The sequence below is a fragment of the Dicentrarchus labrax genome, unplaced genomic scaffold (genome assembly GCF_905237075.1).
Source record: "Dicentrarchus labrax unplaced genomic scaffold, dlabrax2021, whole genome shotgun sequence".
In the NCBI taxonomy this organism is placed as follows: domain Eukaryota; kingdom Metazoa; phylum Chordata; class Actinopteri; family Moronidae; genus Dicentrarchus; species Dicentrarchus labrax.
The window spans coordinates 14247691-14275183 of NW_026136707.1; the positions used below are offsets into that span (position 1 = coordinate 14247691).

The following is a 27493-nucleotide window of genomic DNA, read 5'->3' on the forward strand; positions in this document are numbered from 1 at the left end:
AATAGATATTAAAGTCCATTCAACATACATCTTGCCAGACATGGATGTTTTTTATAGGCCTGTTGCTTCTTTTTTTGTTTTTGTTTTTACTTATTAAAACTTATCTTTTCTGTTCTTAGTTTGTCAGACACACACTGTAAAACATAAAATCACTGGATCTGTCTTTTATTTTGTGACAAAAATATTTACATAAAATCTCCAGGGCTTGTTACAATACAGTGTTTTGATATGTTACTACCAAAACTCAACAGCAGAGGATGCTATATGGTGTAGTTACAGTGAAATTGATGAATTTGATGTACATGTTTATTTCGAAAATGCTCTTCATAAAGTGTTCTAAAGCTTTACAGGACACTAAAACAGTTGTGAATTCAATGCATTGCATACAATAGTGAAAGTGAAGTGAAAGTCAAAATACTTTGTCATACGAATTAAGAGTTATGACTGTGTTTATTATATGTCATGAACAGAACAGAAATGGTATGTGCAAGATACTCCACATTTGAGTTACTCATTTATAACATTTTGTACCATATATATATATATATAAAGATGATCTAAAAAATTATAATAGTTTCATGTTGTACCACATCCTCTTTAGACTAGCTCTTGAGGTTGGCCCGGACATTCATATACACTTTGTCAGCTGTGAAGAGATGAGAAGAGAGACACAAAGAGAGAGAATTTATTATTTGACAGATTATTATTTGATAATATAAAGTTACCAAATGCACAAAGAAAATCAAGTCAGTGAGGATACAGTCATATTATAGATCACATGGACCCTTGGCAGGGATACATTTAAATAAATAAATAAATGTAAAAATTAAAAGAGGCCAAAAACTTTTAAGAATGTAAAGAGAAAAATGTTTGTATGATAATAGAATAGGAGTATGAAAAGGCATAAGAAGTTCTAAGAAGCCTTTATAAACATTCTTGTCTACAACACTTTTACTGTAACACACAACACTAATGTATGTATACAAACACTATGAAAATGATTCATTTCAACCCCATTTCCTCACCATTGTCTATCTTCTGACGCCGAAAGCTGGCACATCGGTAGGTGACAATGACAATGATAAGAGTCAGCAACACATCTGCACAGATGATGCCTGCTATTGTCCCCGGCTCAATCCTGTAGCAAGACACTGTGTTGTCTAGCAAACCGCAGGCAGACAGTGAATGAGCACACAGACAGAAAAGAAGAGTGGGATGCAGGATGTGAGCTAAGACTGACTGGAAAAAATGAGTCTCTTTATTTGTGCTGCTTATTTTTCTAAACGATAAAATTCATAAAAATTCCATTTCAGAGTGGTGTATGTCCTCTTTTTGTTGCACATACCTGTGTGTGCCACAGCCAGGTCTTAGAGAAAGAAAGGAAACAAACATGAAAACATCAGATCTTTTGCTGCAGCATGCAGCAACACATTTGGCAGTTAAGTTTCCGCCGTGCAACATGTTTGTGGTTTCATTTTCCTGTGTAAGACCACCTTACCTTTGTGCGTAAGCGAGGAGAAGAAGAAAAAAAACATACTTACTGGAAAGAAGAAATAGGGCAACGATAAAACATTTGTTGTAAGCCATCGCCAAGTTTGTCAACTCGATTATGTGCTTTCTGAAAGACAATCAGAGACAAAACTTGTTCCATGCTTCAAAAATGTAAAAGTGCATTCAGTAAACACTCATATTGTCTTATAATTTCATCTCCTTCAAATTTCAGTAGTCACCCAAAAATCACCCAAACCGTTTAAAACAGCCGGTTTGGTCTTTTTTGTACATATATTTGGCAAAACAGTAGAATAAGATCAAGCTCTGTTAACTGCATTTGATTTGTCAAATTCTGTATTCACAGTTGTATAAAACAAACTTTTCCCAAGATGTCTAAAACTACACACAAAATCATTTTGAAAATGGTTAAAAAGTTGGATTAAGGAAGAGAAAGTCAGTGTGAGTGAAGATCCTCAAACCTGCTGTCCCTGCTGTCGTCTGGAATCCAAAAGAAGATGTGACTCTGTAGTTTCCCATTAGTTTTCACTTTTGATTGGTGACGTCAAATTTTCTTCCTTCCTCTGCTGGGCGGAAACTTTGTTTTTGTGTAACCCCAATGCAGGTTGGCAATTTTGTAACTGCAGATTTGATCTGTCTTGTTACTGATATTTTATATCAGGTAACTTTATATCTTCTGCCAGAGTATGTAAGCTGGAACTCACAGTGGACAACAGGAGCTGGACCATCTTTGGGGCCTGTTTACTAAAACACTGCTCATAGAAAATCTGGTGAGACGTTATCTCAACAGAAAGGTGTGAAAGTGTATGGGTTGTTTAAATGCCACCACTGTGTTCATTTAGCTCTTCACTCTTCTTTACTCAATGCACGGATACATTCACACACATTCAGGCACCCATGGTTTTATAAAACACATTTTGGCTCAATTCCTTCACCTGGCCTGTCAGCCTGTTAACTTGTCAGCTTGGCAATTGACTTTATCTGCACCTTTAGCCATAAGTTTGATTTTAGGTCAGCAGTGCCTTGCCTTTGAATTAGATCGATTCAAACTCTCAAACTGTAACAGCAGATGGAGCTGTGAGGCTTCTGTTGACAGCCTCACTACAGATGAAACTGAAATTATTGTGTAGAAGTTTCACATATACCTGTTTTTTCAACTTCTTTATTAATAGAGACACAAAGATCCACAGTACAGACTGTACATAGAGTTCAGAGGTAGATCGGGTCATCCACTAATCAGAAGGTTGTTGGTTCGATCCCCTGCTGCATGTCAAAGTATCCTGCATTATCGGTGAATGTGGATCAAAGGGCGAATGTGGCATGTAGTGTAAAAGCGATTTGAGTGGTCGGAAGTCTAGAAAGGCGCCATACAAATACAGGTCCATTTACCATAAATAAATAAATGTGTGATATTGTGTTAAAAAGTTACAAGATATAGTGAAACTTTAACAGCATGTAACCTTCAATTATTTGGGCCTTGATAAATAGACACATGTAACTTATGGTACAGCAATTTTGTCCTGTAGGGCACACATGTATACCCTGATTACTATACTGTATCACATAGCCAGTAAACATACCAACATGAATCCTGCTTCAGCTGAATGATTGAAGCTAAGCAGGCGTGGGCTTAGCTGGTACTGTGGGCTGGGAGTCCTCATGGGAAGATGCTGCTGAAAGTGTTGTTGGTGGGCCAGTAGGGGGCAGACTTCTCTCTGGTCCTAATACAGTCCCAGTACCCCAGTAAAGTGATGGGGAGCGGCCCCTGTGCTGTAGGAGATGCCATCTTTCAGATGATGTGTTAAACCAAAGTCCTGACTCAGTGTGGTCTTTAAAGATCCCATGGGACTCATCACAAAGAGTAGGGGGTTTCCCGGTGTCCTGGTAAAGTTCTCGACCGGGCTTTGTCAATTTGGCCATCTAATCATCCCTAGTGTAACCGGCTCTATGTTTCCCCCTCCCTCTCCACCTCAAGTTGATGTGTGATGAGTGTTCTGGCGTGAAATGGCTGCCACACATAGCCCAGGTGGATGCTACACGTTGGTGGTGATTGAGGGGGGGTTTTCCCCTTTTTGTTTCTTTGTTATTTCATGTTTTTTTTACCTCTCTACTTAAATATATAGCCTATACATTTATAAGAAATAGAGGACCAGAAAGTAGAGGTATGATTTTAAGATTTTGTTATTGATTTAGAAGTCACAAACCTAACCTATGAATATATGTCAGACATGCTTTTAACTCATGTTTCCATTAGATCCCTGTGGTCATCTGGCCATTTGTCCATTCTTTGGGACAGCAAAGAAGCTTTAAGTGCCTGTGTTTTCACCTTTGAAACAAACTAAGAACCTGAGGCTGTCAGAAACAGATTTTAATTTTAAAAAAGAAAGAAAAAACTTGGAACACATCAACTTTCACATAGTATTTTATCCAGTTCTTGATTTGGTTATCCAAATTTCTCCCATATACCCTTATAATTCATTAGTCTTGCTGTTTCACTCATTTTATGTGATTATATTTCTTCACATTTTACTTCTTACTTTCAGTTCTCTGTTCTGTTATTTAGTTTGGTTTATGGAGAAAGTACACTAAAATGTTCAGTCATTTGGTAAAAGAGATTAATCACTTTGTTCCAATATCTTGATGTTGGTGTTTTTAGGTGACACAGAGGTTCCTTTAAGGTTTGTCTGGACAGGGTAACCAAAAATACATTTTTAAGCCAAATAAGAGCCAAATAAACAAAACAGTTAGCCCAACCATTAAAATTCCAAACACAGGAGTTGAACCTGTTGTCAATCTAATAATGATTGACATTGTACTTTATATAACATAAAAAGTTATGTAGACTATGATTTCTAAAGTTGAAAACAAATGAGTTTAATTATGTGAACAAATGTGTTATAGACTAAACTATACTTTCGCTGATGATTTGTTAATAACCATAAAAAGAGTTATTTTACTGTTTTATTATCCTGTTTTATTATATCGTGTTAGTCCTGCCTCGTTTATTGAGATACAGTATTACAACCTTGCACTAAAGGCAGAACATTTTTGATTGATTAGTTGATTTACGGATTTACTGCTGTGATGGCTGCACTAGCATCCACACACTGAACAGGAGCACATGGTGGTAACTCTTTCTCATCTGTTTAATTATGTTTAGGTGTTAGCACATAATTCAAAATGCACAAATCCATAACTGGACACAGTTTTATCAGCCTTTTTCGACAGATAGTTATCTATTTGGGTGCACAAATTTAGTTCACTTTCTTTGTCAATTTTGGTAAAATTCGGTTATTAATTTAGGCTATAAAGGGATTTATTTATAATTGGACAGCACCATGTTCTCCTGCATCATGGGGAGGGGCAGTGTTTTCTAGTTTAGTTTGTAGGTATTTCTTTGACAATAATGTGCTGGATATTAGTGTTTCAGTGTTTTTCCTTAGTTAATATTATGCAGCGTTATGTGTAACATGTGTGTGGTTACTGTAGTTTGTTTAAATGTTGTTTGTCAGGATGGCCTGATCTGCCACTGTATAAGATTCCCCAATGTCTCAGTTTGTAAGGTCGGTTTAGTCTGTTCAGTTCATGTTAAGTTAGCGTAGCCTGTAGTTCTGTATAGTTGACCTCTTTTAGGGGCCCCAGAACTTTATTGAAGATTTTGTAAATTGGTTGTTTCATTTTGTTTAGTATATAAAAACTTGCTTTTTTTTGGGAAACTTATCTCATGGAAACTCCTCATACCTGCCAGCTTGGTCCCTCACACTGACTGACTGAAATTAATTTAGTATGCCTGAATGTGAAATACATATTCGAGAGATGACTTCTGTTAACGATTCGCCAAACTGTTTACGCAAAAATCACAAAAAACTGTGACATCTTTGTTTGAGTGTAGAGAAGCTCTAAAATTTAAGGCTAAAACTTCTCTCTAACTTGCTCTCATTCCCACAAATTTCCCCCTTCAGGTATAAGTTTTGTTCCTCTGCTCTGATTGGTGATGGTGAGCTAATTTGAGCTGAGACCAGCTGGTTGCTGGGCAGAAACGAACACAGCTGACTGTGATTGGCACAATTCAAATCTGTCTAATATTGATGGCTGGTTACTATAATTGATCCACTTTTAATGTCAGCCATTTTGTCTTTCTTCTATCGCTTATGCACACACAAACACAAAAACACACAGGAAGCTCTTGGTTTTCAAAATAAAGCCCCCAATGGCTTGGATGCAGGGATGCACCTATTTCTTTCGAAATAAAACCCCCAGAAAGTAAATGTATCTTAACTGGAAACTGAGAATGAGGCTGTTCTTTCAAAATAAAAACCCCATATCTTAACCATCTTAACAGGAAACTACGGATATACTTAGTTTTTCAAAATAAATTTGCAAACTATATGTTCTCTCTCTTGGGATATACACCAAGTATTTAGGCACACTCAACATTTCTTGAGAAATGGTCTAGTTTATTCATGTACTGTACATTTTGAGGTTTATTCATTACTTCTATTATGCTGCTTGTCATTAGATCTCAGAGACAAATAGTTAACTTATTTGACAGTTGTTTTTTTATTGTTGTTTTTTTTTTTTTACAGATTATTAGTCAAAACATGAAATCAGCCCATAAAATATGACACATTACTGTAGACTAAACTACCAAACAATTTATTCTTTAAAAATAATCAATAATGATTCCACCTGGACCAGCAACAACATTAAAATGTAAATATTATATTAATAATCAGTGGTAGAATAATTACTGAGATCTTTTACCTAAATGAAAGTAACAATACCACAGGGGAAACTACTATATTTTACTAACTATACTCAGATATAAGTGAAAGGTTTTGTTTTTAGGCATTTGAAATACTTGAGTAAAAGTATTACAAGCAAAATGTACTTAAAGTATCAAAAGTAAAAGTAGTCACTACAAAATGGCAACTTTCATAGTATAAACTTATGGTGCCTTCAAGGTCCTGAAAGATGACATATTTTTATTATGTTTTACACACAAGATAATCATTTGTACACACAGGTAATTATCTTGTGCAACAAGATAAAACACATTTTCTCTTTTGTTAGCTTTGCTTCACTTCAATTTACAACTTTATCCTAAGCACATGACAAATATACTACAGTACTTGAGAAAACGTGTTTAGTTACTTTCCATAACTGGCAATAATGATAGAAGCCATTTTGTAAAATAAGTACTTTTACATCGAATACATGACTACATTTTGCTGATAACACTTCTGTGCTTTCACTTCTTCTGCTCTCACAAATGCGTTTTCACATTACGGTGTGGCTACTTTTGATTAAATGGTATACATAATGTACCTTTGCGTTTATAAGTACTTGTAACGGAGGTTGTTTCTGCTGATGTTTTTCACACTTTCTCACGTTCTATTTAACTTTATTGATCTAATCCGTGGTTCCCCTCTTAGAGGGAGGGCGTGGAGCACAGCTGGGGGCGGTGATGAGGAACAACGTGGTTTGTGTATACAAGCAGAGGAGACAACAATCAGAAAGACTATCAGGCAGAACAACACAGATCCCTCCGGCTCTGTAAATTGACTTTATCACGTTTAGAACAAAGTGGTGACCAAGAGGACGACCTGTTGAAGATTTCAAAGCAAAACCGTTTCTGACATGCACTTTGATAAATGTGAGTATGTGTGCTTTTATCTTTGTTTGATATGACAGAATACAAGTGTTATTGCTGTTATATTTTCACTAATGTTGAGCGGTTTGACAGTAATGATGATAACTTGAACTATTAGTTTTTACATTAGTAAAACCTAACTGCATTTTTGTGACAATATACAGTGCTGTAGGCTACTTGTTTTCTAGATACATTCATGACTTACTCTGTTAGTTACTATGATGATAAACTCATTAACATTTTTATTTTCCTTATAAGCCTACAACATAATACAACTATCCCTCCATGTTCTACACATTTGTTAGATTTTGTTTTGACTTTATTTGGGACTTTTGATCCTAAATCTGACTTAAATGATCCTCTGTAAACTCCCAGTGTGTATTTAAAGTTATTTCTAGCCATTAGGGCAATGGGTATTTTAGATTAAACACCTCTCTACTTACAGTTTAATGATAACTTCATAGCCTTTTTCTCAGTTTTCGGTGAATAAGAGCATAATTCGGGTGAATCCAACAGGACATTTGGGGAAACCCTGATGCACCTCCACCCCTATTCACTTGTTTTCATTTCCCCTTTCGCTTAATGCCAGACAAGCAAACTGTGTGACGTGACAGCTTAACTTTCTTTGTTCATGCCTTGTTTGACACAGGCCTGGATGATTTCATATTTTGTCGTGTCGTGTTGTTCAACCACAAAATGAGGAAATTGGGTTAGCAATGCTTCTTTCTTTCTGTACGGAGGGGGCCAAAAGAGAAAGGTCGTCGGAATCCCCAACCTCCCACGCACATGACTCAATGTCCAGGGGTTTCCACAACTTCTATTTGAATGTAGCACAGAGTATCCCAAAACTGTGTGGGGGCGGTTAGTGTAAACCCCAAACATATATGTGTGTGCTGTGCCAAGATGTCCTCTCACTCTTGGCTATTAAATGTTCCTCCCTTCTAGTTACTCACAGCTGATTGTTGAGCTACTGTTTAATATAGACTGTGTAGTTACATGTTGCTGCATTACATCATCTCTTTAAAAAGCCAAAGGCGGCATTTTGTTGTAAAGATCAAATGAGTCAGAATTGAGTAACCTATAGTAACACTCTGAAATGAAACTTGTGTCGCTGGTGTCAGTGAATGATGTCATTTGTTCTAAAAAAGTGACCTTTATTATGTGATAGGGACACAGCAGCACTTATAACACACAGCAGCATTTATACGGGCTTATTGTTTCAGACAGGTTTTCAGCTGGAAGTGAGATTTTAAGAGAAAGAAGGCACTACTAACTGACAGAAGTATAAACTCGCAAACACTTCTCTCTCACAGGCCGAATTTGCATATATTTTTCAGGAAGTACACCCTCTTTGTAGTTACTCTGGTGAATAGAGATGTCTCGTCCCTGTGTGGCTCACCACAGTAGTCAACATTTACAGGCTTAAAAGTAAAAGAAAAATTACAAAAAGAACATGTTCTTGACAGACATATTGGTGCAATAGAAAGCACAAGGCAGCTACACGTGTTGATGTGACATGACTGTGTCACACCAAAGGCAGGAAGATGTGGTTTGCGTTAGCGTAATGGAGCCAGACAGGAAGATGTCATAGAAAATGAGCAGTGGCAATCCCATCTAAGATTTTCTGTTGAATCTGTTTGGTTTTGTATGGCCACACGATCTGTGTTCCTAATGGAGGAGGTTTCTCAGAGCTTTATCTTTGTACTCCGGTTCCACAGACAGGGTGGAAATATTACTTTATCTCTCTCATGCGGGGTGAAGTTTTTGAGGAAACAACCTGTGTGGTCACATCATTTCAGCTGGAAACATCAGAATTCTGTTTTGTAATATTTTTTCCTATTTTTCTCATTGCCTTTACCTGTTTAGTGGAAATGATACTTTTGTATCTGCAGGGGGAAAACACACTCATAGTATAATGGATCTGATATTGATGTCTAAAGGTGAGCAGAAAATTGTCACCATGGAGAAACTGAGCAGGCAATATCATCTGAGTAATAACATTTTAATATTATCTCACTCTAAGGATTTATTCAGACCTGAATTACTTAAAACCAATAATCTAAACTTCTATGGTCTCCCACTTGTCAGCCTACATTTGTAGTATTAGGTTTAATGAGAATGTACTGCTTTAATAAAGCCAAGTTTAAAGATACAGTAAAACTATAGATATACTAACAAGTACAAAAAGAGAGAGCTCACTTGATAAAGCTTAAAGTCTGTCTATATATACTTAAAACCAAAATTGTGAGGATTTGCTGCTTTATTGCTCTACTTTTTTTTTTACTTTTGGTCATACAAAACAAGACATTTTAAGACATCACTTTGGTCTCTGAGAAACTGAATCAATAATAACCAGCAGAGAAGTGGATAATAAACAGTTTCATATCCAAACTTTATTGATCTCCAATACCCGTCACATGTGAACAAAATATATGACCATGTAGTCATTCCTTTTGGCAATTCTTTTTCCTTTCCAGCACCAAAAGAGAAGCCGTGTTGCACTCTGCCCACAGTGAAGAAACTCTTAGAGCAGAAGAGAAGGCGTGAGTCGTCCTCTGTGCCACCTGTCTGCTCTACGGCCAGCACCAGTCCTGTTCCTCCAACTTCTGTTACAGTAAGGCAGCACACACAGGGGTTCAGCATCTCACTTAATATTATATCATAAAGATGTGATTGTTTATGATTGCTCTTTTTTTCTTTCTCCCAGCAGTTGTCAGCATCCGAAGCATTTTCCTGTACAGGTAAGAATAGGATAAGTCTGGTGATATTCTATATTTTACTTATGTTAAACAAATCACACGAAAAGACTAAAAGTAACATTAAATTAATGCTAATGAGTGTTATGTGAAAGAGAGAGAGAGAGAGAGAGAGAGAGAGAGAGAGAGAGAGAGAGAGAGCTGTCCAAAAATAAATTAATGATTCAGACTTGCTGAAGTTGCTATTTTTTCACGCCCTGCTCAATGGTGGAAAGTAACTAAGTACACTAATTATTTCCATTTTGTCTTACTTTACACCTTTTGTTTTTGAGAGGCAAATACTATAGTTTGAACTCTACTACATTTTTTGATAACTTAAATGACAAGTTATTGTTATATTATAAGTTAAGAATCTAATAATAATTCCACTTTCACCAGCTGCAACATTAATACGATGTATCAACAATTAATCATCCAATAATATAACATATCACCAGCCCTTTTCGTCTAATCATGTGACCTTGAAAGTGATGTATAAATATAACTCACTGAGTCATCAGTGATGAGTAACAGTCCACCATCTCCATTCTAGGTGCATCAGGCAGCTACTCAGACATGGCAGTGAGCTTTGAGCAGTGGCCTCCAGCGCCAGAGTCTACACTCAATTATTACCCCAGCCATTCAGGATCAAGCTATGGTTCAACCTACAGCATCCCATTGGCATCTGAATACAGCACACAGCAGCAGCAGCAGGTGCCGGGATTTGGAGATACAATGTCTCAGCCATATGTAAGTGAAATCCCTTGTATTTGTCTGTAAGTGCATAATCACACTTTAATGTTGCTGAATTCATTTTAAAGGATATCCTGTGTTCATTTGAGCAGGAATGCCCGATGACAGTTGCGGATCACAATATGGCTCCGTCTTGGCCACTTCTGGGTCCCAGTCAGACCACACAGCTGAGTTTTGGTTCATCTATGGACGCCACCAAGCTGGAAGAGGCCAGGATGCTGCTGAATGGGATGGACTACAGCAGAGCCACCAGGCAGGATGAAGATGGAGACACGTGAGTGCTTATGAGCGAATGCGTGTGTGGTTTATATAAGTAAACGTGTAACTGCAGAATATGGAACCTCTTATTTTTCTTTCATATATTAAGATGTCATAGAAGTTCACACTGATACACACACAGAGTAGTACACACAGAGTGGTACACAAAAAATACCCTGAACTGTTATTCAACATATTGTCTGAGGGAAGATTCATAACAATACACGTTTTCAGACTCGCTTAAACCCTCACTGTATGAGAGTGCACAATATATTTACTTCCAGAGGAGTTTCGTTTTCAGTTGCAAGCTAAAAGCGAGGGCCACATGTGCAGTTCTGTATTCCTTGAAAGATGAAGAAAACAAAAAAATGTCAATGAGTCAGCCACTCATGCTCGGTGATTAGAAAGTCAGATAAAATGGAGTGACAAATTTGACTCTGAAAGGGAATGGCATGAAATTGGTTGCGGGGATTACCAAGATTTTCCATGCAGTCTCGTTTGCACATGATAAAATTAATTTATCATGTGTTCTTGTTCTGTTAGCATCCTGCACATCTACACTGCCAAGGGGCTCAGGGAGTGTGCCTTTGCTGCTGCAGAGAGGCTGAGGGATGTAGGCAGGCTCGACGCCAAAGAACACAAGGGAAAGGTATGGACAAAAAGTTTTCCAAATGTCTTAAAAGTGTGCAAGTTACTCTTCTTGAGTATTTTTGTTTATCTCCAAGTATTATAATTAGTCAAAATGAAGTTGTATGAAAAATGTGTGCTTGTGCAGACTGCTTTACTGGTGGCGGTGACGGCAAACCAGCCAGAGATCGTGCAAGATCTGCTGTCATTAGGAACGGATATCAACGCCTGTGATGTTAAAGGACAAACTGCCCTTCACCTGGCTGCCCACTATGGCTTACCTGGGGTTCTGCAGGTAAAGCACCAGTAGCACTGAATTTCTTTAGCAATGTCACAGCAGCTCAGAGCAGACCTTAACAGTGATTATTTTCTTTCAGGCAATTCTGTCTAGCAGGCTGACTGTCAACCTGGAGGCCCGCAATTTTGAAGGTGATTTCATGTTTTACCAGTTATTATTACTGAATGATTAAACAACTGTCCAAAAACATTGACATCATTAGAACTTTGATTCAAATGATATGTGTCTCCTTTTTTACCTCAGGTATGACTCCTCTGCACTGTGCAGCCATTTCTCACAGTGTCACCTTGAAGGCTTTGTCCAGCAGTGGGCTGGTAGATGTTAGTTTTCAGAACAAGGCTGCGGAGAAGCTCTCCTGTGTGCAGATGCTTCTCAATGCTGGGGCGTCGCTGCTCAGTCAGGTAGAGCATAGCTTTCTCTCCTTTTCTGAATGTGATGTAAGCTGCTTTGATGAGACATAGGCCTATTATAGACAGAACACTAACAAATGAATGATTAATGACCAGTGGCTCAGCAATCAGGTAGACACATCAAAGTCAAACATGCTAAACTCTGACCTTTCAGTCAAATTTACAGTTCATAGGGGAAGTGCCCAGGTTTTATCTAAGCATGATGATGTCATAGTACAAGTTACCCCCACCCTTCTCTTTCTTGTTTGACACTTGTCTCAGTCTGACTTGTGGTTTCATTATGTTTTTTCCATCACTTCCAATTCTCCAATTCCAGGAAATCAAAAGTAACAAGACTGTTCTGCACTTGGCTGTAAAGGAGGGGAACATTGATCTGGTGCGTTATCTGCTCAGGATTCCCCTGCCAAACATGAAAGACTTTGTCAACTTGAAAGTGAGTCCCACACTGACACGACACTCAAAACAGCATTTTTAAATATGCATGTGTTTGTGGGTTTATGTATATGTGCAAATACTGTACACACACCTGACTGTAAACAGCCTGAGTTATGCTGCATTTTCCCTTTTTGGAATAGGCTCATGGTCACACAGCTTTACACATGGCAGCTGGTCTCCATGGTAACCCCCACCAGGAGGAAATCCTGCGGCTGCTGCTGAGCAGGGGAGCTGATCCCAGTATCCGCAACCTGGAGAACGACCAGCCAGCTCACCTGCTGCAGAGCGGTATCCAGGGAGAGCAGGTGAGCTGCCCCATCATTTTAACAGCCAGCCAGATCCATACTGTTTAGTCATGCTGCGGCTTTAGTTTGTATCAAGAGTAATTCATTGTCATCCTTAATTTATCTTTTCACTTCTAGCTCAAGCTCATGCTGAAGAAACGAAGTGCTTCTTCTCGTCGACGTATCGTGTCCTTGCAGGACCAGGAATGATTTGAATCACTTGTAATCCCCATTTGGAGGAAAATAAGCCTTTAACATGTTTCCTCTGTTAAGAAGGGGATTTATTACTACGTGGTTTTGGGAGTCTCTGGCCTATATGTTGTTTGGCATTTTAATCTGTAGAATAATTCACATTGGATTAGACAAATAATGCTTTAATGCATAAAGCTTAAATTACCTGTGATTTAGTGTCTGTAAACAGATAGTACTTTATTTATTTTTCCAGGCATAGGGTGAAGTGAAGCATTTCATTCCAAAATGTGATATAATCCATCAAGCCTTTTTCACAAAATGCTCCTGCTGCTGCACAAATTGGCATGTTTGTAAAATCCTGACAATTATAGACAATTTAATTTATATATTTATTTTTTGTCAAAATGGATACTTAACACTTTTAAATGAAAGCGTTTAAATGAACCGCATTATCTTCAAAGAGTAGAAGGTATAGAACGTGCTGTGGAAGGTGAAGTAATGTTCATTTTCCTAACAGGCTACACTCCCAGTTTAATGTTGATTTCTATGAAATCGTTTCTATGACCTCCAGGACAGTGTCCCTGAAACCCCACTGACTCTGTTGTCAAAAAGCCCCCATTATATCATGTTATCATATTGATACACTGAGTGATGGTTTAGATTTCAGTCATTATGTGTGTTAAGAATGCATGTGTTCACAATGAAACAAATCTATCATATAATTTAACTTTCTTTCTGTATACATCATGTTATACTGAGGTGTATGACATCTGGTACTTCCTTTGTGGAAAAGAAACTTTACTGTGTAAAACTATTGTTTTATGTATTAGAAACTGATTACGACAAAGAATGTTCTTATCACAAAGACATTACATGAGTAAGTGCAGTGACAAATTGTCTGACTAACTGTACATTTTACTCATGAGTCATGAATAAAAGTACAATAACACTGTATTTAAAAGGTTCCATCTAAGTCTTTCGATGTTCAGGCCACCCTTTGAAGATCCCCACTTACATTTGGCTACAGAAATGAGCAGGATGGAAAATACAACATCCCACTAGAAAGCTCTGTCACACTCAAGGAGTATTTATGTTTCACTCCCAGTTTACACCGACATTTACTGCCGTGACAGTGACCCTTAGTCACAGTTGAAACAAGGTCTGGTGTTCACTGTAATCTGAGTGATAAAGAAGCTTTGAGCTGTCTCTCACCTTTGTGTCATCTCTGTTATTAGACATAGTAAATTCCTGTAAAGCAAAAAAGAAAGATCAATGCCCTATGTAAATAACATGATGATAATATTTTAATTTTTACTTCATACTGGATCATTTCATCAAGATAATTCTTAATTCAGATTATTAGATTATTAAAGACACTGATAAAATCATGTTGAGTTGACAGGATCTTTATTTGAAACAGTGGTCTCATTGTTTAGGCTTTTACAGATAATAATTTCATTTTTAATACATTTGCCCTTTTAAATTAAAACAGAAATCGTAAACCCCAAATCAACATATTACTACACATTTCATCCATTCTTGTATTTTTTAAAAGCATTTTCAAAATAAAATACATTACTGAATGTTGTCTTTACATTTTTTCATTAAGATATTGTGCTAGCTATTTAATTTTTAGGTTATATTTGGTCTATTCTATTAATAAGTTACCATTTTTCTAAGGAGCATAAAAGTAGATATCAACAGAAATAAAGAAAAAATAAGGCAAAAGACAGTTGTTACAATGTTATCAATGCATGCACTTCTTTGTTTCGACCTGGAGATTGTGCTAGTCTTTAAATATTTAATCATGCTTTTAATTCAATTGTTTCACAGAAGTGAAATTTAAGCAAGAGGGACAGCAATAATTGTTTCATTTGTTCGATTAAAAGTACCTCATCAAGTCTTGGAATTTTTTTTTTTATTATTTCTTCTTCTTTTTTTTTGGTCTAAAACAAGCTTTTAGTCCCAACACTCACAGAATACTGAGCAATCTATAGATAGATATTTTCTCACTTAAGATTTTTTACAGAATTCCGTGGGAAACCTAGTGAAACCATGTTGGAAAACCCTGTTTCTTGATCATCCAGCTGGCAGAGGTATATTGGCCATAAGAGGAATGGCCATGGTGTATATTCGCTGGCGTGGCTCCTGTGCCGACCTCTCTTTTAAGTATATACAATATTTTCTATACAGTTTGAGGAGGTACTGAAAAAGAAAAGGAAATAAGGGATTTTAGAGAGAAAACAAACATGAAAGCATTTAAGGACATAAACAGTTTCCTCCAGTAAAGTAAACGTACCCTCTGTCTTTGGAATCTGGGTACCAGATGAGCTGGAACTGCAAACAGACATAAGGGAGGAAATAAGTAAATATTAGTATTTATTTTTAATTCATCACAATCCGTGATTAGGAAATATAGTTTGAAAACTGTGGCCACAACTTCAACTTGGAGTTGAATTTGATTCTATCCATTATCTGGGTTACAGGATCTGCAAACAGTTGAAGCCACAGGGTTCGGAGGTAATTGAGGTTTATTCCAAAATGCAGCTTTTTTGTCCTTTTCAAACAGCAGCTCTCCTGTTGCTTCTTCTCTTGCCATACAAGCGGCATGCGATCAACTGACCATATACACTGCCCACTCACTACCAACACATGAGGAGTGTGACACATACATTTAAAAATCAAGAGCAAGCACTAAGATAAGGAGAACATGAAAGCACTGCCCACACGTGATTTGTCACACAAGGTTTGGTGTAACCTCTTTAATGTGTTGGAAGTGCGTTTTAGGTTGTGTATGCATAACAGGGAGGGGGTATTTAGAGAAAATGCATCCAGGGCAGGGGTAGGAAAAAGCTGTGGGAAACTCAGTTTTAGTCAAAGAACAATACTGGAAAGGATAGGGGTTTTTTCCACACTGGTTGGGTATCCCCTTCAAGTCAAATCATACAGCATGCACAGGCGGATCATCCATTAAGCCTTGCACAAATCTTACTTGGATGAGGATTTTACACATTTTGTGAATTTTTTACCTGTTTGAGGAATGATAGATTAGTTAAAAAAGGGTAAAGGTGCTTATGTAAATGTGATAAAGCTGCAGTATCTTAAGTGATGTGGAACAGAAAGTCTAAACTTACTCAGGGCTATTAAAATGCCAGAGACAAACATAATAACAGCAAGGATAACCCCTGTGGTCCGCAGAGTCTCATAATCTACAAAGGACAAAACCGTACGGGACTTAACCAAACAAACCAACTGGGGTTTAAGATGAACTTAAAACATACTGCAGTGAAAAGTACAGTATTTGATGTTAAACACTGTGCTTTAAAAAAAAATGATGGCGTAAATCTTACCATAATCAAAGTCACTTCGGTCTGGAAACATTGTTTCTGCAAAGAAAGAGTCTGGTTAGTTATAAAAACCTAAGAAATATCTGTGTTATATTGAATGCAGCACCAAGGACAGCAAAAGCTTTAAGGGTGTGTGTTAAATCCAGCACCATGGACAGCAGGGTTTGCAGATCTGCAGGCTTGGCTCCACAACTCCTCAGGAGTATTTTTTTTTTCACTGAGAGGAGCTCAATGCAGCATCTTTGCTCAGCAGAAAAAGATGCACCATGAAAAAGTGGGTTACAAGCCAGCAGTAGGATAGAGGGGTATCACAGCAGCAAAGAACAGAGCTTGAATAATAAAGTGTTTGAAAGGTGATTTGGAGTTTAAGGGGCCACTTGAAATGGCAGCTGTGGCTTTAACCATTTTTTAATGAAAGACTGTTAATAAAGATTCCTACTTTCAACCTTTTATTTTGCAAATATAAGTGTTTCAGGGCTACAGCCTGTGCCAGATTGTTAGGATAGCTGGACGTCAATAATGCGGCTTGCATGTTACTGAACCTTCACTCCCAAGTGGCTGAGCTGGCAGTTTGTATTTCTTACCACCATTTTCTCTGTGCCATTAAGTCTGATCGGTTTAAGAGAAACAAGTGCTAAACATCTTTAGTATTGTTTATTTGTTCATGCCAGTGGGGAGTCTGCTAAAGAATACCGATCCATGCATCAGCAGTAGCAACAATGCAGCAGGCTAATTAACTACATAAGATAGGTATGCACATAAAACAATTCATTTTATTTGTACAAATTAAATATCACAAAATGATCACACATATAATAAAACAAACAAGTATTATTTTTCTCAACTTACAACTGTTTATTGTATGTTACACCCTGAATACTCCTATAAAAGAAGAAAAAAACCAACCTGTGGTGGACATGGCTGCACTTAGAGATGTAGAAGAGCTCCGTCTCCCAGATATTTAGCAGGTTGCTGCAGTTTAAGGTTGGGTATAGCTGGACAGAATAGGTGGCAGAACTGCTTCACAAGATTCACTGTAAACTCAGCAAGAACCCCTCTGGTGGCCACTGCAAAACACTGCAATCACAATGGTGGGGTACTCCCCACAGGGGGACAGATCTGCTAGGATGTGGACTACAGGGGGTAGGATAAATAGCTAGTGCAATATTACTGCAAAGTAGACAAGACAATTAAACTATATTCCAAAATCTACTGAGTACTACACAGTCTTGTGTGGTGTGTGTGGTGAGGGAGAGATGTTTTTTTTTACTGTGAAAAAAGAAGATATTTAGTATATTTAAGGATTGTGGGTATTGCTCAAATATTTCTTAGTTTCTTACTTATAACGCTGAACATTTATTATTTTATTACAACAGAAGCATGAGCTTGTATGCTGAAAATGCACCAGTTTTGTCTCGTGTGTTGTCTTTTGTGCAGTGCAGTCAACCTGCTCCTGCGACTCCAGGGAGAAAATATAGCCTACTTATGCAGCTTTTACATTCGCAGACTCACCACAGTGGAAAATCTGCCAAAGAACAGCACTGAAACACAGAGATAGGTAAAAATTAAGTGGATTTCTTTAAAGACAGCCTTCTCCAAGAGCTGCACAATGCAGCACATAAATCATTCACACTGCTGGTTACTACTGCATGTGTAACTGAACTGACTGCAGTGTCAGCAGAAACAGAAGTGCAACATAACAGAGGGCTGTTCCCTGGTCTACTTCTAATGGCAGAGAAAGCCAAATAATGACACACAAAACAAAAGGGATAAACCTTTTATAACATTTGTTTTATTATTTTGCATTCATTTTTATCAATCTGAAAGTCACAAAAATACAAATGACAATAACACTATTGCCACCATATACAGTTGGCACATTATCGAGTAACAGTTACTGATGATAAAAACATTAAAAAAGAAAAAAAAAGGAGCACAGTAACATTATGAAATTGAAGGAAGATTCATGTGTTCATGGAAAGATTGTCGTCAGCTGTGATCAAAGTATTTGCTGCCACCTAATGGCGACAGTCAGTAACACTGTGCAAAGAAAAAGAGGAGGAAGATGAGTTTGATGTGCTCTGAAACAACCTCTTCCAGCTTCCTTTAGCAGAAAATAAATGTTTGTAAGACACTTACCAGATCTCCAATGCTCTTTTCCTCTGTGTCTACTAAGCTGTAGAAAGAGTTTCAGGTTACTGTTTTGTTTAAAAATAAAAAGGCAATGCATCTACTTGATAGATATTTAGCATTCCTAGTTATTATTATAGAAGGAAGAAAAGTATTTACCCTTTGGAACACCTGATTCCACATCTGGACCTCTGGACCTGAGGGAAAGTAACAGTTAGATAATGAAACACAGCAATTTTACAACTAAATGTCAAATAAAAGGGCTTGTGAATCAAACCATTTTTAAAGGTGGGGGGTATGGTTGTTTGTTTTACACATAACACAATTCTTTACAATCTTTTTTGGTTTAATTTGACTTTGACTTACCTTGGCTTGTCACTCGAACAGGTACATTTTCTGGCTGGGAAACACAAGAAAAAGGATGTTATGTGTTTAAAACTATGACTTTTTTGTGTTGAAAAAGAACATAGGGAATAATATAAAGAATGTATGTACCTTCACCACCACCTTTAAGTATAAAAAGAGGAAGAGGCTGTTCCAGGCCTTGACATGTACATGAATACACTCTCCAGCTTGTGCCAATAAGCCCATCTTGGGAGGCCGTATAAGATTGTAGCTCCTTGGCCCAAGCTCAAGTCTATATTCGTGTATCTAAATCACTGCAGCATTCACTTGTTTAACTTTTCCCCAAAAACTTCCAGCTAGTAGCACCCATATTATGGGGACGTCCAAGTTTGAACATTTAACCTTTGTTCTTATCATTTAAACCCACTTTGGTTTGCTTAAAAACATAATAGAGAGATAATATAACACAACATAATTAACGCACAGGCTCTTTACAACACATAGAGTCTGAGCAGTGTCATACAGATTAATATTATAATATACTTGCTAGGTGCTCCAGGAAAAATTACTGGGAAATCCCAGTCACTATGACCTACATACTCTCAGGACTAAGAATAAAGCTGTAAACGTCCTGAAAGAGAATCCTCATCCTATTCAGTCCCACTGACACTAGGAGGCACCAATGGGTGCCTATTGTCATCTATCATGTTGTTTTTTTATTTCAAATGCAATATTTTAAATGTCAACCCATAAACATTCAGGATATGCGCTCTTTAATTTGTTCTGTTTTATGCTCTGCTTGTAAGGCTTCCCTCTGCCCCTGGTGGCTTCTCACGTCACTCTTGCACATATGCTTATCAATCAAACAGATATTATACTTTCATCAATTCAAAAGTTGCTGTTGTCAAAAGCTTAAAGGGCCAAACAGCAACTTTTAAAGCCATATCAAGTTTAAGTATATTCACAGGTGTAAAAATAGAGTTAAAAATATAAAATATGTATTTTCAATGCTTTTGAAACATTAATAACTTTGATTTAACTGTGAAATGTGTGCATTTAATGACCTTCATTTAGTGGTGATAGCAGGCTCTACTCTTTTCAGCCCTGGCAGTCAAAGCCAATTCATAAATTCAAATACAAATTCAATAGCTGCATTTATTTTGTTGGTTATTGTGACCACTCATATAACCTGTTTCTTCTAAAACGAAGCCCTACACATATTTCTTCCTAGAATGCAGTTAGGAATCCACACTGGTCTTGACTAACAGAAGCAGAGAGAAAGTGTGGCAGAGTGTGTGGGTTCCCATGAATTATTTATTGGTTGGTTTTGGTTTCAGGGCTACCACTGGCAATAACAGCATGTGCTGGCAGGTAGGAGGAGGAACCTTGGAAGGACACTGTGAGTGAGGAGAGGGATAAGGTATAAAGGGCAAATTGCCATGATACATGGATCATGAGAGTGTTGAGATTGCGTAAGAAGCTTAAGGCTGCCTCCCTTCCAGACGTCTGAGAGAGACAGAAGCCTGCTTGTTTTGCAGCATTGCAGCAGCGTATGAATTTGGGAGACTGTGAGGTCAACTCACACATACAGGGATCACGGTGTGGTGACACTGACACTCAACATTACACATCTGCTGAGTATTTAAGGTGGTCAAACACTTACTGACAATTAGGGCAATACCCATGAGGAACAGAACCACTGCAAAAACCAGGCCACCGATTCTCAGAGATTCATAATCTGAAAGGAAAAAACATACTTTATAGTGCTTGCAGAAGTGAATGGTAACATATGGAAGTTTTGTCATAGAAAACATCATAAAATCAAAAGCCTTTTGTGGCCTTTAGTTCATTGCAGAAATATTCTGCAGCCCCCTAATGGTCACGTTGGGACACCACAAATTCCTGTGAGCTGCAGTCACCAAAAGTGTAAACACTACGGTCCACTTTAACTCTGTAGTTGTCTGTCCCGATAAGACTGGATGAAACTGTGCAGAAGAAATCTAGCTTGTAAAATTATTGCAAAGAAAATGTTTCTATTCCCATCAATTCCCAAAAAAATCAGGCAGCAGTAAGTGTGGGGACAGGGTCTGCTTGTTTTATATCTGGTGAGTTATTATGATTAAGTTACCCTATAGCTGTCCAACGACAAATAACATTTGTTATTTCAACAATTCTTTAATTCAGTGGTTCTCAACCTTTTGGGTTTGTGACCCCTCAAGATGAAGTATTTGCAAACATTTTGACTAAAGAGTCATTTTTCTGTCTCAGGTTGTTTAATTAAAGATTTTTAGAGGCCTGAGGAGCTGAAAGTATCCAGGACTGGGTTGCACCATCCATGTGGAAGTTCTCTCCTAAGTTAGTTAGGGTGTAAAGTCAACACTAGAGGCTTAGTAACTACAAGTTAGTTTGTAACTAAATCAGCTAGTAAAATTGGTTACACCACAGTCACTTAGGGCATAACTTAACTAGTTTGGACATAAGTCATAACTTGTAGCACATCGTAGTAAGCTAGATCGATATTGAAGTCTCTCCTTGAGTAATGGGTCACAAAATGGCTGCAATTAATGAAAAAAAGGATGTAGAAGAACTGCTCTTTTATCGTCAGTGAATATAACTCTGTGACATTTCATTATTTACACCACCTAAGGGGCATGTGTAACTATTTAGTTGTTACTTAGAGTTAAGTTGTAATTTATCTCCGTGGAGCAACCGTTTTTTTTTTAAAGTAATGTATAAATCACAATTTAGTAATAATTTACGTAAGTTTGAACTAGCACACAGCTGGTGTGCCGCAGAACTCCACAAGAAAAAAGACAGATAAATAAATAAAAGTCAGAGGAAAATATACAGAATTTTGTGTAACAGAAATATTTTTTTTCTTTTTTATCCCTGTTAATATCTTGTGACCCCTCATATTTATCTTAGGATCCCTCCCCCCAGGTTGAGAACCACTGCTCTAGTGGTCTTCCAAAAGGGCATAAACAGTAGTTAGAATGGTACGATAAAGGGTATGGAGAACACTACAAAAACTTGCCTATTGCCCAAATAAAGTAAAAGATAACAAGTACAGAACTGATGGAAGGCATTCAAAAAATATCAATGCAGATTTTGAGTCACTTGGATGGACTGAAAATCCAGCCTACAACAGAGTGGACAGGATTAGAAGTATTTGCAGTGGGATTGCTCCAGAAGCTTGGCCTTGGGGGTGAAAGTTTTCCATCACTTCTGGAAAAACAGGAGGAAAATGCCAACTAGTCTCAACCTCCCAGATGTTTCCTGTGTAGCGGGTCGGCCTTTAAAAGACTGCGTTCATCTGCTCAACACTCACCGTAATGAAAAGCACTGTCATAGTCTGGTAGGAGAGAACAGAGAGAGGAAACAAATGAGAAGCAGATTTACCCACTGACACGCTTCAGAGAGTACTCATGATGTGACAGCTATTCAGCAGTTTTAGGGCTTCAGTCATTCATCTAGTCATTAGCCAGTTCAGTGCCAGTACCAATTTATATGCCGGCTAAGACGAGTATGCAGCTTATCTTAATTTGACTTTTCTAAGCTTCTGTTCAAAGAATACCCACCTTTGTCCTTATCTGCGACTGCCGCTGAAGCTGTGAAAAAATAAGCAAAATCATTAGTCTTTATAAGACATTCACATGGTGGTGTAAGTGCATGGCAGCCAAATGCCAAAATAGATGGTAGTCTGGATATATGTAAAAGCGTTATAATCTTGTAAGAATGAATAACTTGTGAATAGTGAATTCTGCAGAAAAAAGCCTCAAAAGAATCTTAGGATCAAAAGTCCCAACATCTCTTACAGTGTGTCTGCCACATACACTAACTCATGTGATAAGGGTTACTTTGAATGTGTCACTTGCTTTTAATTAGCTGAATTTCCAGAAGAGCCACATTCTCCACCAACATGGAGTGCAACAGAGTTCAAAATGACAATGACATTTCTGATTCTGTTCGCCATAACTTTGTTTACTGTGTAATTCTTTTATCGTTCTAATCTGTGTAATTGTGTCTTTGCTGTTGCGGATGTGGGAAAGGTCAGACCCCTCTGCTCTATCACGTCTCTTCTCCCATGTGGAAAAACATGTTGGCTGTGTTCACATGACGCTACAACCTTTTTTACGTCTTGCAAGAAAGCATACTGTACTCGGCAACAAGCTTTATCACAATCTCTGCCTTATGTTCAGTGACAAACAACCAGAATAATTAAAAGAGACAACTTCACTTGCTAGAATAATAAAGACACAAAGCAGACATTGTTTACATGAGCATCACTGTTAGGAGTGAGAACAATGTAACCTTGAAGTAGCACGTTGGAGGTTACATAAATACGTGTGCTAGGCAACAATTTCCCATCATTAATGTGTTATTTCATACAGCACTCATTAAAATATTTTTCGTGAACAGCTTTTTAAATGTCAGACAGACCTAGTAGTTGTGCTTCTGTATTAAACTTTGACACTTGATGTTGAATACAGTTAAATAATTATCTGTTAATGGTGTAAAAAGTAATGTGTGAGTTTGCCTATTCCAACTTATTCCAACAGCTCATCAACATGAGTTCAGATGCTTTAGTGACACCCAGAAGAAGGGCTGTGTCCTTGATGTATGGGATTCAATAAAGTCTGACAAGAACTGTTACAAATGAGTGTGACACTGATGAAACCCTGGCCTGAATCATATTTTAAACACTCCACAGCCCATTGCTGCAGAGTATGAGTTAACTTTGACATCATTATTGGGTAGTAAATACTAATATTAGTATCTTCCTCTAGGAAGAAAAAGCATATTTTACCATATTGGTGCTGACAGGTCTTTGAAAATAAGGTCAGAATCTAACAGAACTAAGTGTCAGAGAAGATAACAAAACCTTTAGTGCAGGCAATCCTGCTTAACATCAAGCTCAGCTGATGGCATGCAGAGCACACAGAGAAATGAACTAAAGCCCAGGACCTGCATTAACAATGGAAAACTTGGCAGCAGTCTGAATAAACTATTATTCACACTGCAGTATAAGGAAACATTTACAATATTCTGACATGGCCTTCCTCACAGCAAAACACTGGCTTGAAATGATTTAAAATGGAAAATATTAAATGTAAATTCTACCCAAAAGAGTAGGACGAGGCATTTTACACACATTTGAACCCATGGCAAGTGGCCATACCAAATAAGTGAGCAGCGGAAACGCAACAAAATTAGAAATCAAATGTCCATGCATTGCGGGTGACCACTCTAATGCAGGAAACTTACCCAACACTTCCCTGCCAAACGCTGATCCTATTATACAGACACATCAGCTGATTTAGCATGAAGGAACTTAAACAAAACCAAAGCTACAGAAAAGGAGAACCAACTGAACACTTACAGCAGTCAAGCTTCAGAGAGAGAACAACATAAAGCCAGCGAATGTTTAATGAAAAGGATGCTCACCGAGTGCAGGAGCCAGCCAGGAGCTGAAAGCCACCAACGTCATAAGATCCATTGTACCTGTACGAAACATGAACCTTATTGAAAAGTACATAACAGTAAAGGAGAATCTGATCACGTAGAGGCTATGTGCTCACATTGTGGAGTCATTGTTGCTTTAAGAGGGTAATGTGCTGAGCTGACAGGAAGTTGAGGCTTTTTTTAATGTGATTTACAGATAAACTTTGTAACTCGTTACAGACTAAAATAACTGTACTAAAATAACAAATGAAACTGGCTTGCTAACAGAGAGAAGTCTGTTTTCAGGATCTTCAGCAATTCACCTCTAATACCTCTCAGAAACTACCAAACAGCTAGTTATGGTTAGTTAGGGCTAGTTGTGGTTTCCCAGAACAGTAAGGGGTCAGAAACGAGAGAAAATGCTTTATTTATATATTTGTTTCTATGTTTTCAACTGCAGTTTAACATTACACTGTTAAATGGGCACTTCAGCTCAAAGAATAGCCGAAACCAAAGCAGCAGAGGATGAGATATCTTGACTTTTAGTCTCTTGTACAGGTCAAGCTCAGTTTACAAAATTAGCACCACCCACCAGTCAAATGCTGGTAAAATATGCAAGTGGCTGGTAGATTTTCTTCACTCAACAGCCAAAGAAAAAACAATGGTACTCTACTGAGTGCCTGGTAAAATTTGAACAGTCATTAGCCATTTGGCTGGGAGGAAAAACAAAGGTCATCTTCTAAATATTGGAGCCAAAGAGGATTATATACTGTTTTCACAGGATTCTCCTCATGATGAGTACGCTGAATTTAAAGTTTAAAACTGGTGGAGTGCCCCTTTAATGTGTCACTGCCTGGTAGGGAAGCCCCACCTCGGCTAGACACTACATAACAGGATCAGTTATCTTATCAGGACATGTGTCTTAATGATATGACTCTGGGTAAGAGAAGAGGGTCTATTTCAGGCTCAGCACATGGGGCTTGGCAGTGGAGGGATGCAAGGCTGGTGTTGAGTTGCATGTGATATTTGGTCAGTGGGTTTGGATTGGTTTTGCTGGGTCATCTAGTTTGGAGCACCAACGCCCCGGGGGGTGTTTTTTGTGTCTATATATTATCTAGAACATACTTTGATATTCTCTTACACACGTATGTTTACAGGCTACGGTGCCACAACCAGACTGTCACTCATGATTGGACTCAAGAGTTGCAGAAGGTCCACAATTAAAAAGGGCACTGCATGACCAAAGAGCACAGTGGTCACAGTGTTGTTAGCTTCCCAGCCACATTATACCAATAAGATCCCAAGAAAACGACAACAGAAATGTAATGGAGTTACACATGGCTCTACACTGAAAATCTAAGGCATGGAATACATTTTTGTGCATTGCAAAGATCAAAGCTTATGTTAGCAGAGCCATGGTTCCACTCCCTGGCCCAGATCACTGCTGGAGACTCATGCATGACTAAAGTGGGGGTGTGAACATGGAGCTGGAGTGGAGAGAAATGAACACTTCAACCCTGGGAGCAGGATTAACAACAAAGGGCTGCCAATCAGGTTTAATCAAACAAATACAGGGTGAATTATTCTAACAAGAACCAATCCAATAATCTTGTTTGTTAGTTTTATGAATAGTGTAGAGGAATATAATGGGGAGACAGGAGAGAAAAAATAATTACCATGGATTGTAATAAAGTGGGAGTAACATGGACAGTTTGTATTGTGGGGGTTGCTTACATTAACCCTTACACGTGAGGCCATATGGGAACGCAATCATACAAATCAGCAAGTCAGTGCGAGTGGCTTTCTTCTTCCGATTGGTGCTCCCAGAACACATTTGACCAGGTTAAGTAATTCTGAATAGTCATCCTGAGTTCTCTCCAATAATCTGGCACCTCTGTCAGTGTTAAAACTGTATCCATAAACTCCCATTTAACTTCTCAGACAGCTCTCCAGCCAGGACTAACTCAATGGGAATGTAAAACCGGTTCCCTTTAAATCAACACAAGATAAATGAACAAAAACAAACAAACAAAAACATGTTTGGCTTGTGTGTTGGAGTCTGTGAGAGCGATATAAGCAGGCAGTGGCTTTATGTAATTGTGGTCGCATGTTCTCTGGCGCAGGGATTTAGTTGGAAAGTTTGTGGGGGCGGGGGATTGGAGGTTGGGACCCCTGACTGATCAACAAGGGGGGGAAAAAACAAAAAACATGTATTTCCAGGGGGGGTCTTAACCTCCATGTGTTAGTTTGTTTCTGCTCACATTTCCATGCGCAAAGATATGGCAAATCACATTTAAGGAAGTTAATAATTTAATAAATCAAATCTTGATATTTAAATGAACTTACCGTGTCAGCCTTTTTATAGACTCTAATGTGAGTGACTTTCTCTCCGCCCAGTGAGCCGAACTTTGCTGAAAAGTTTCTCTCACTTGTTGCTCCAGCCGGGAGAGAGAGAGAGAGAGAGAGAGATAATATATTAAATGCCAAACTTTCCCTTTTTATGTCCAAAGAGAGAATTAAAACGCGTTTATTTAGTGTTGCATTCTGTGGAGGTTCTTCTGGTGGTACTCGGCTGTAAAGGTCTGCTCCTTCTTGGTCTAGGCTCTGGAATGAGGGAGAGAGAGAGAGAGAGAGAGAGAGAGAGAGAGAGAGAGAGAGAGAGAGGGAGGGGGGAGCTGGTGTGGGAGCCCAACCACTGAAGTTACTCCCCAAAATCGTGTTTGGTGCCAGGACTGATCATAAAACATGCTTTTTATAATGACCTGTAAATCATGCTCATTTCCCCTCCCACATCCAGCTCTAAGAGACACACAGAACTGGGAGATTGTGGTGTAATTTACAGTGCTTTGGAGAGAGAGTGGCTCAGTGCATTGGGGGGGGGAGCTTAAACACTAGTGTGCTTTCATGGGCAGTGCAGTAGGTCAGTGAGATTTAGTTTTCTCTCAGCTATTTAAAAACTGTCCTCCCAAAGTCTCTCCCACACACCAAGTTTTGGCCCCTCTACTAGCAAATACAGAGCTGGGTGGACTGATATGTCAATATGTTTGAGTCAGACTATGATATCCAGGGTGTTAT

The 27493-nt window shown here is 38.2% G+C and overlaps 3 protein-coding genes across 4 annotated transcripts; 1 reads left to right on the forward strand and 2 right to left on the reverse strand.

Annotated features, from left to right (window-relative positions):
* Positions 1-149: 149 nt before the first annotated feature.
* On the reverse strand, positions 150-2116 carry hcst (hematopoietic cell signal transducer). The gene is made up of 5 exons (XM_051405663.1): positions 1971-2116; positions 1542-1618; positions 1346-1366; positions 1026-1160; positions 150-646 (listed from the first exon to the last, which is right to left on the reverse strand). Exons 2-5 carry the CDS (start codon positions 1585-1587, stop codon positions 603-605), a joined length of 246 nt encoding a protein of 81 aa, XP_051261623.1. The 5' UTR covers positions 1588-1618; positions 1971-2116; the 3' UTR covers positions 150-602.
* A 4900-nt stretch (positions 2117-7016) lies between these two features.
* Positions 7017-14737, forward strand: LOC127366549 (NF-kappa-B inhibitor delta). Of its 2 annotated transcripts, none has more exons than XM_051405587.1 (12): positions 7017-7165; positions 9640-9776; positions 9870-9903; positions 10451-10647; positions 10743-10924; positions 11452-11557; positions 11684-11830; positions 11913-11964; positions 12077-12234; positions 12560-12676; positions 12819-12983; positions 13101-14737. In XM_051405587.1, the coding sequence occupies exons 1-12, from the start codon at positions 7150-7152 to the stop codon at positions 13170-13172; spliced, it is 1383 nt and encodes a 460-aa protein (XP_051261547.1). In that variant the 5' UTR covers positions 7017-7149; the 3' UTR covers positions 13173-14737. The 2 variants fall into 2 exon arrangements, with proteins under 2 accessions (XP_051261547.1, XP_051261548.1); XM_051405588.1 differs by having other exon boundaries at positions 9873-9903.
* LOC127367347 (FXYD domain-containing ion transport regulator 6) lies at positions 14545-27040 on the reverse strand. The gene is made up of 14 exons (XM_051407109.1): positions 26765-27040; positions 24422-24478; positions 24242-24268; positions 22555-22584; positions 22305-22328; positions 20640-20714; positions 18998-19031; positions 18791-18828; positions 17408-17422; positions 16505-16540; positions 16289-16363; positions 16147-16183; positions 15454-15491; positions 14545-15359 (listed from the first exon to the last, which is right to left on the reverse strand). Exons 2-14 carry the CDS (start codon positions 24471-24473, stop codon positions 15340-15342), a joined length of 501 nt encoding a protein of 166 aa, XP_051263069.1. The 5' UTR covers positions 24474-24478; positions 26765-27040; the 3' UTR covers positions 14545-15339.
* Between the last annotated feature and the right edge of the window lie 453 nt (positions 27041-27493).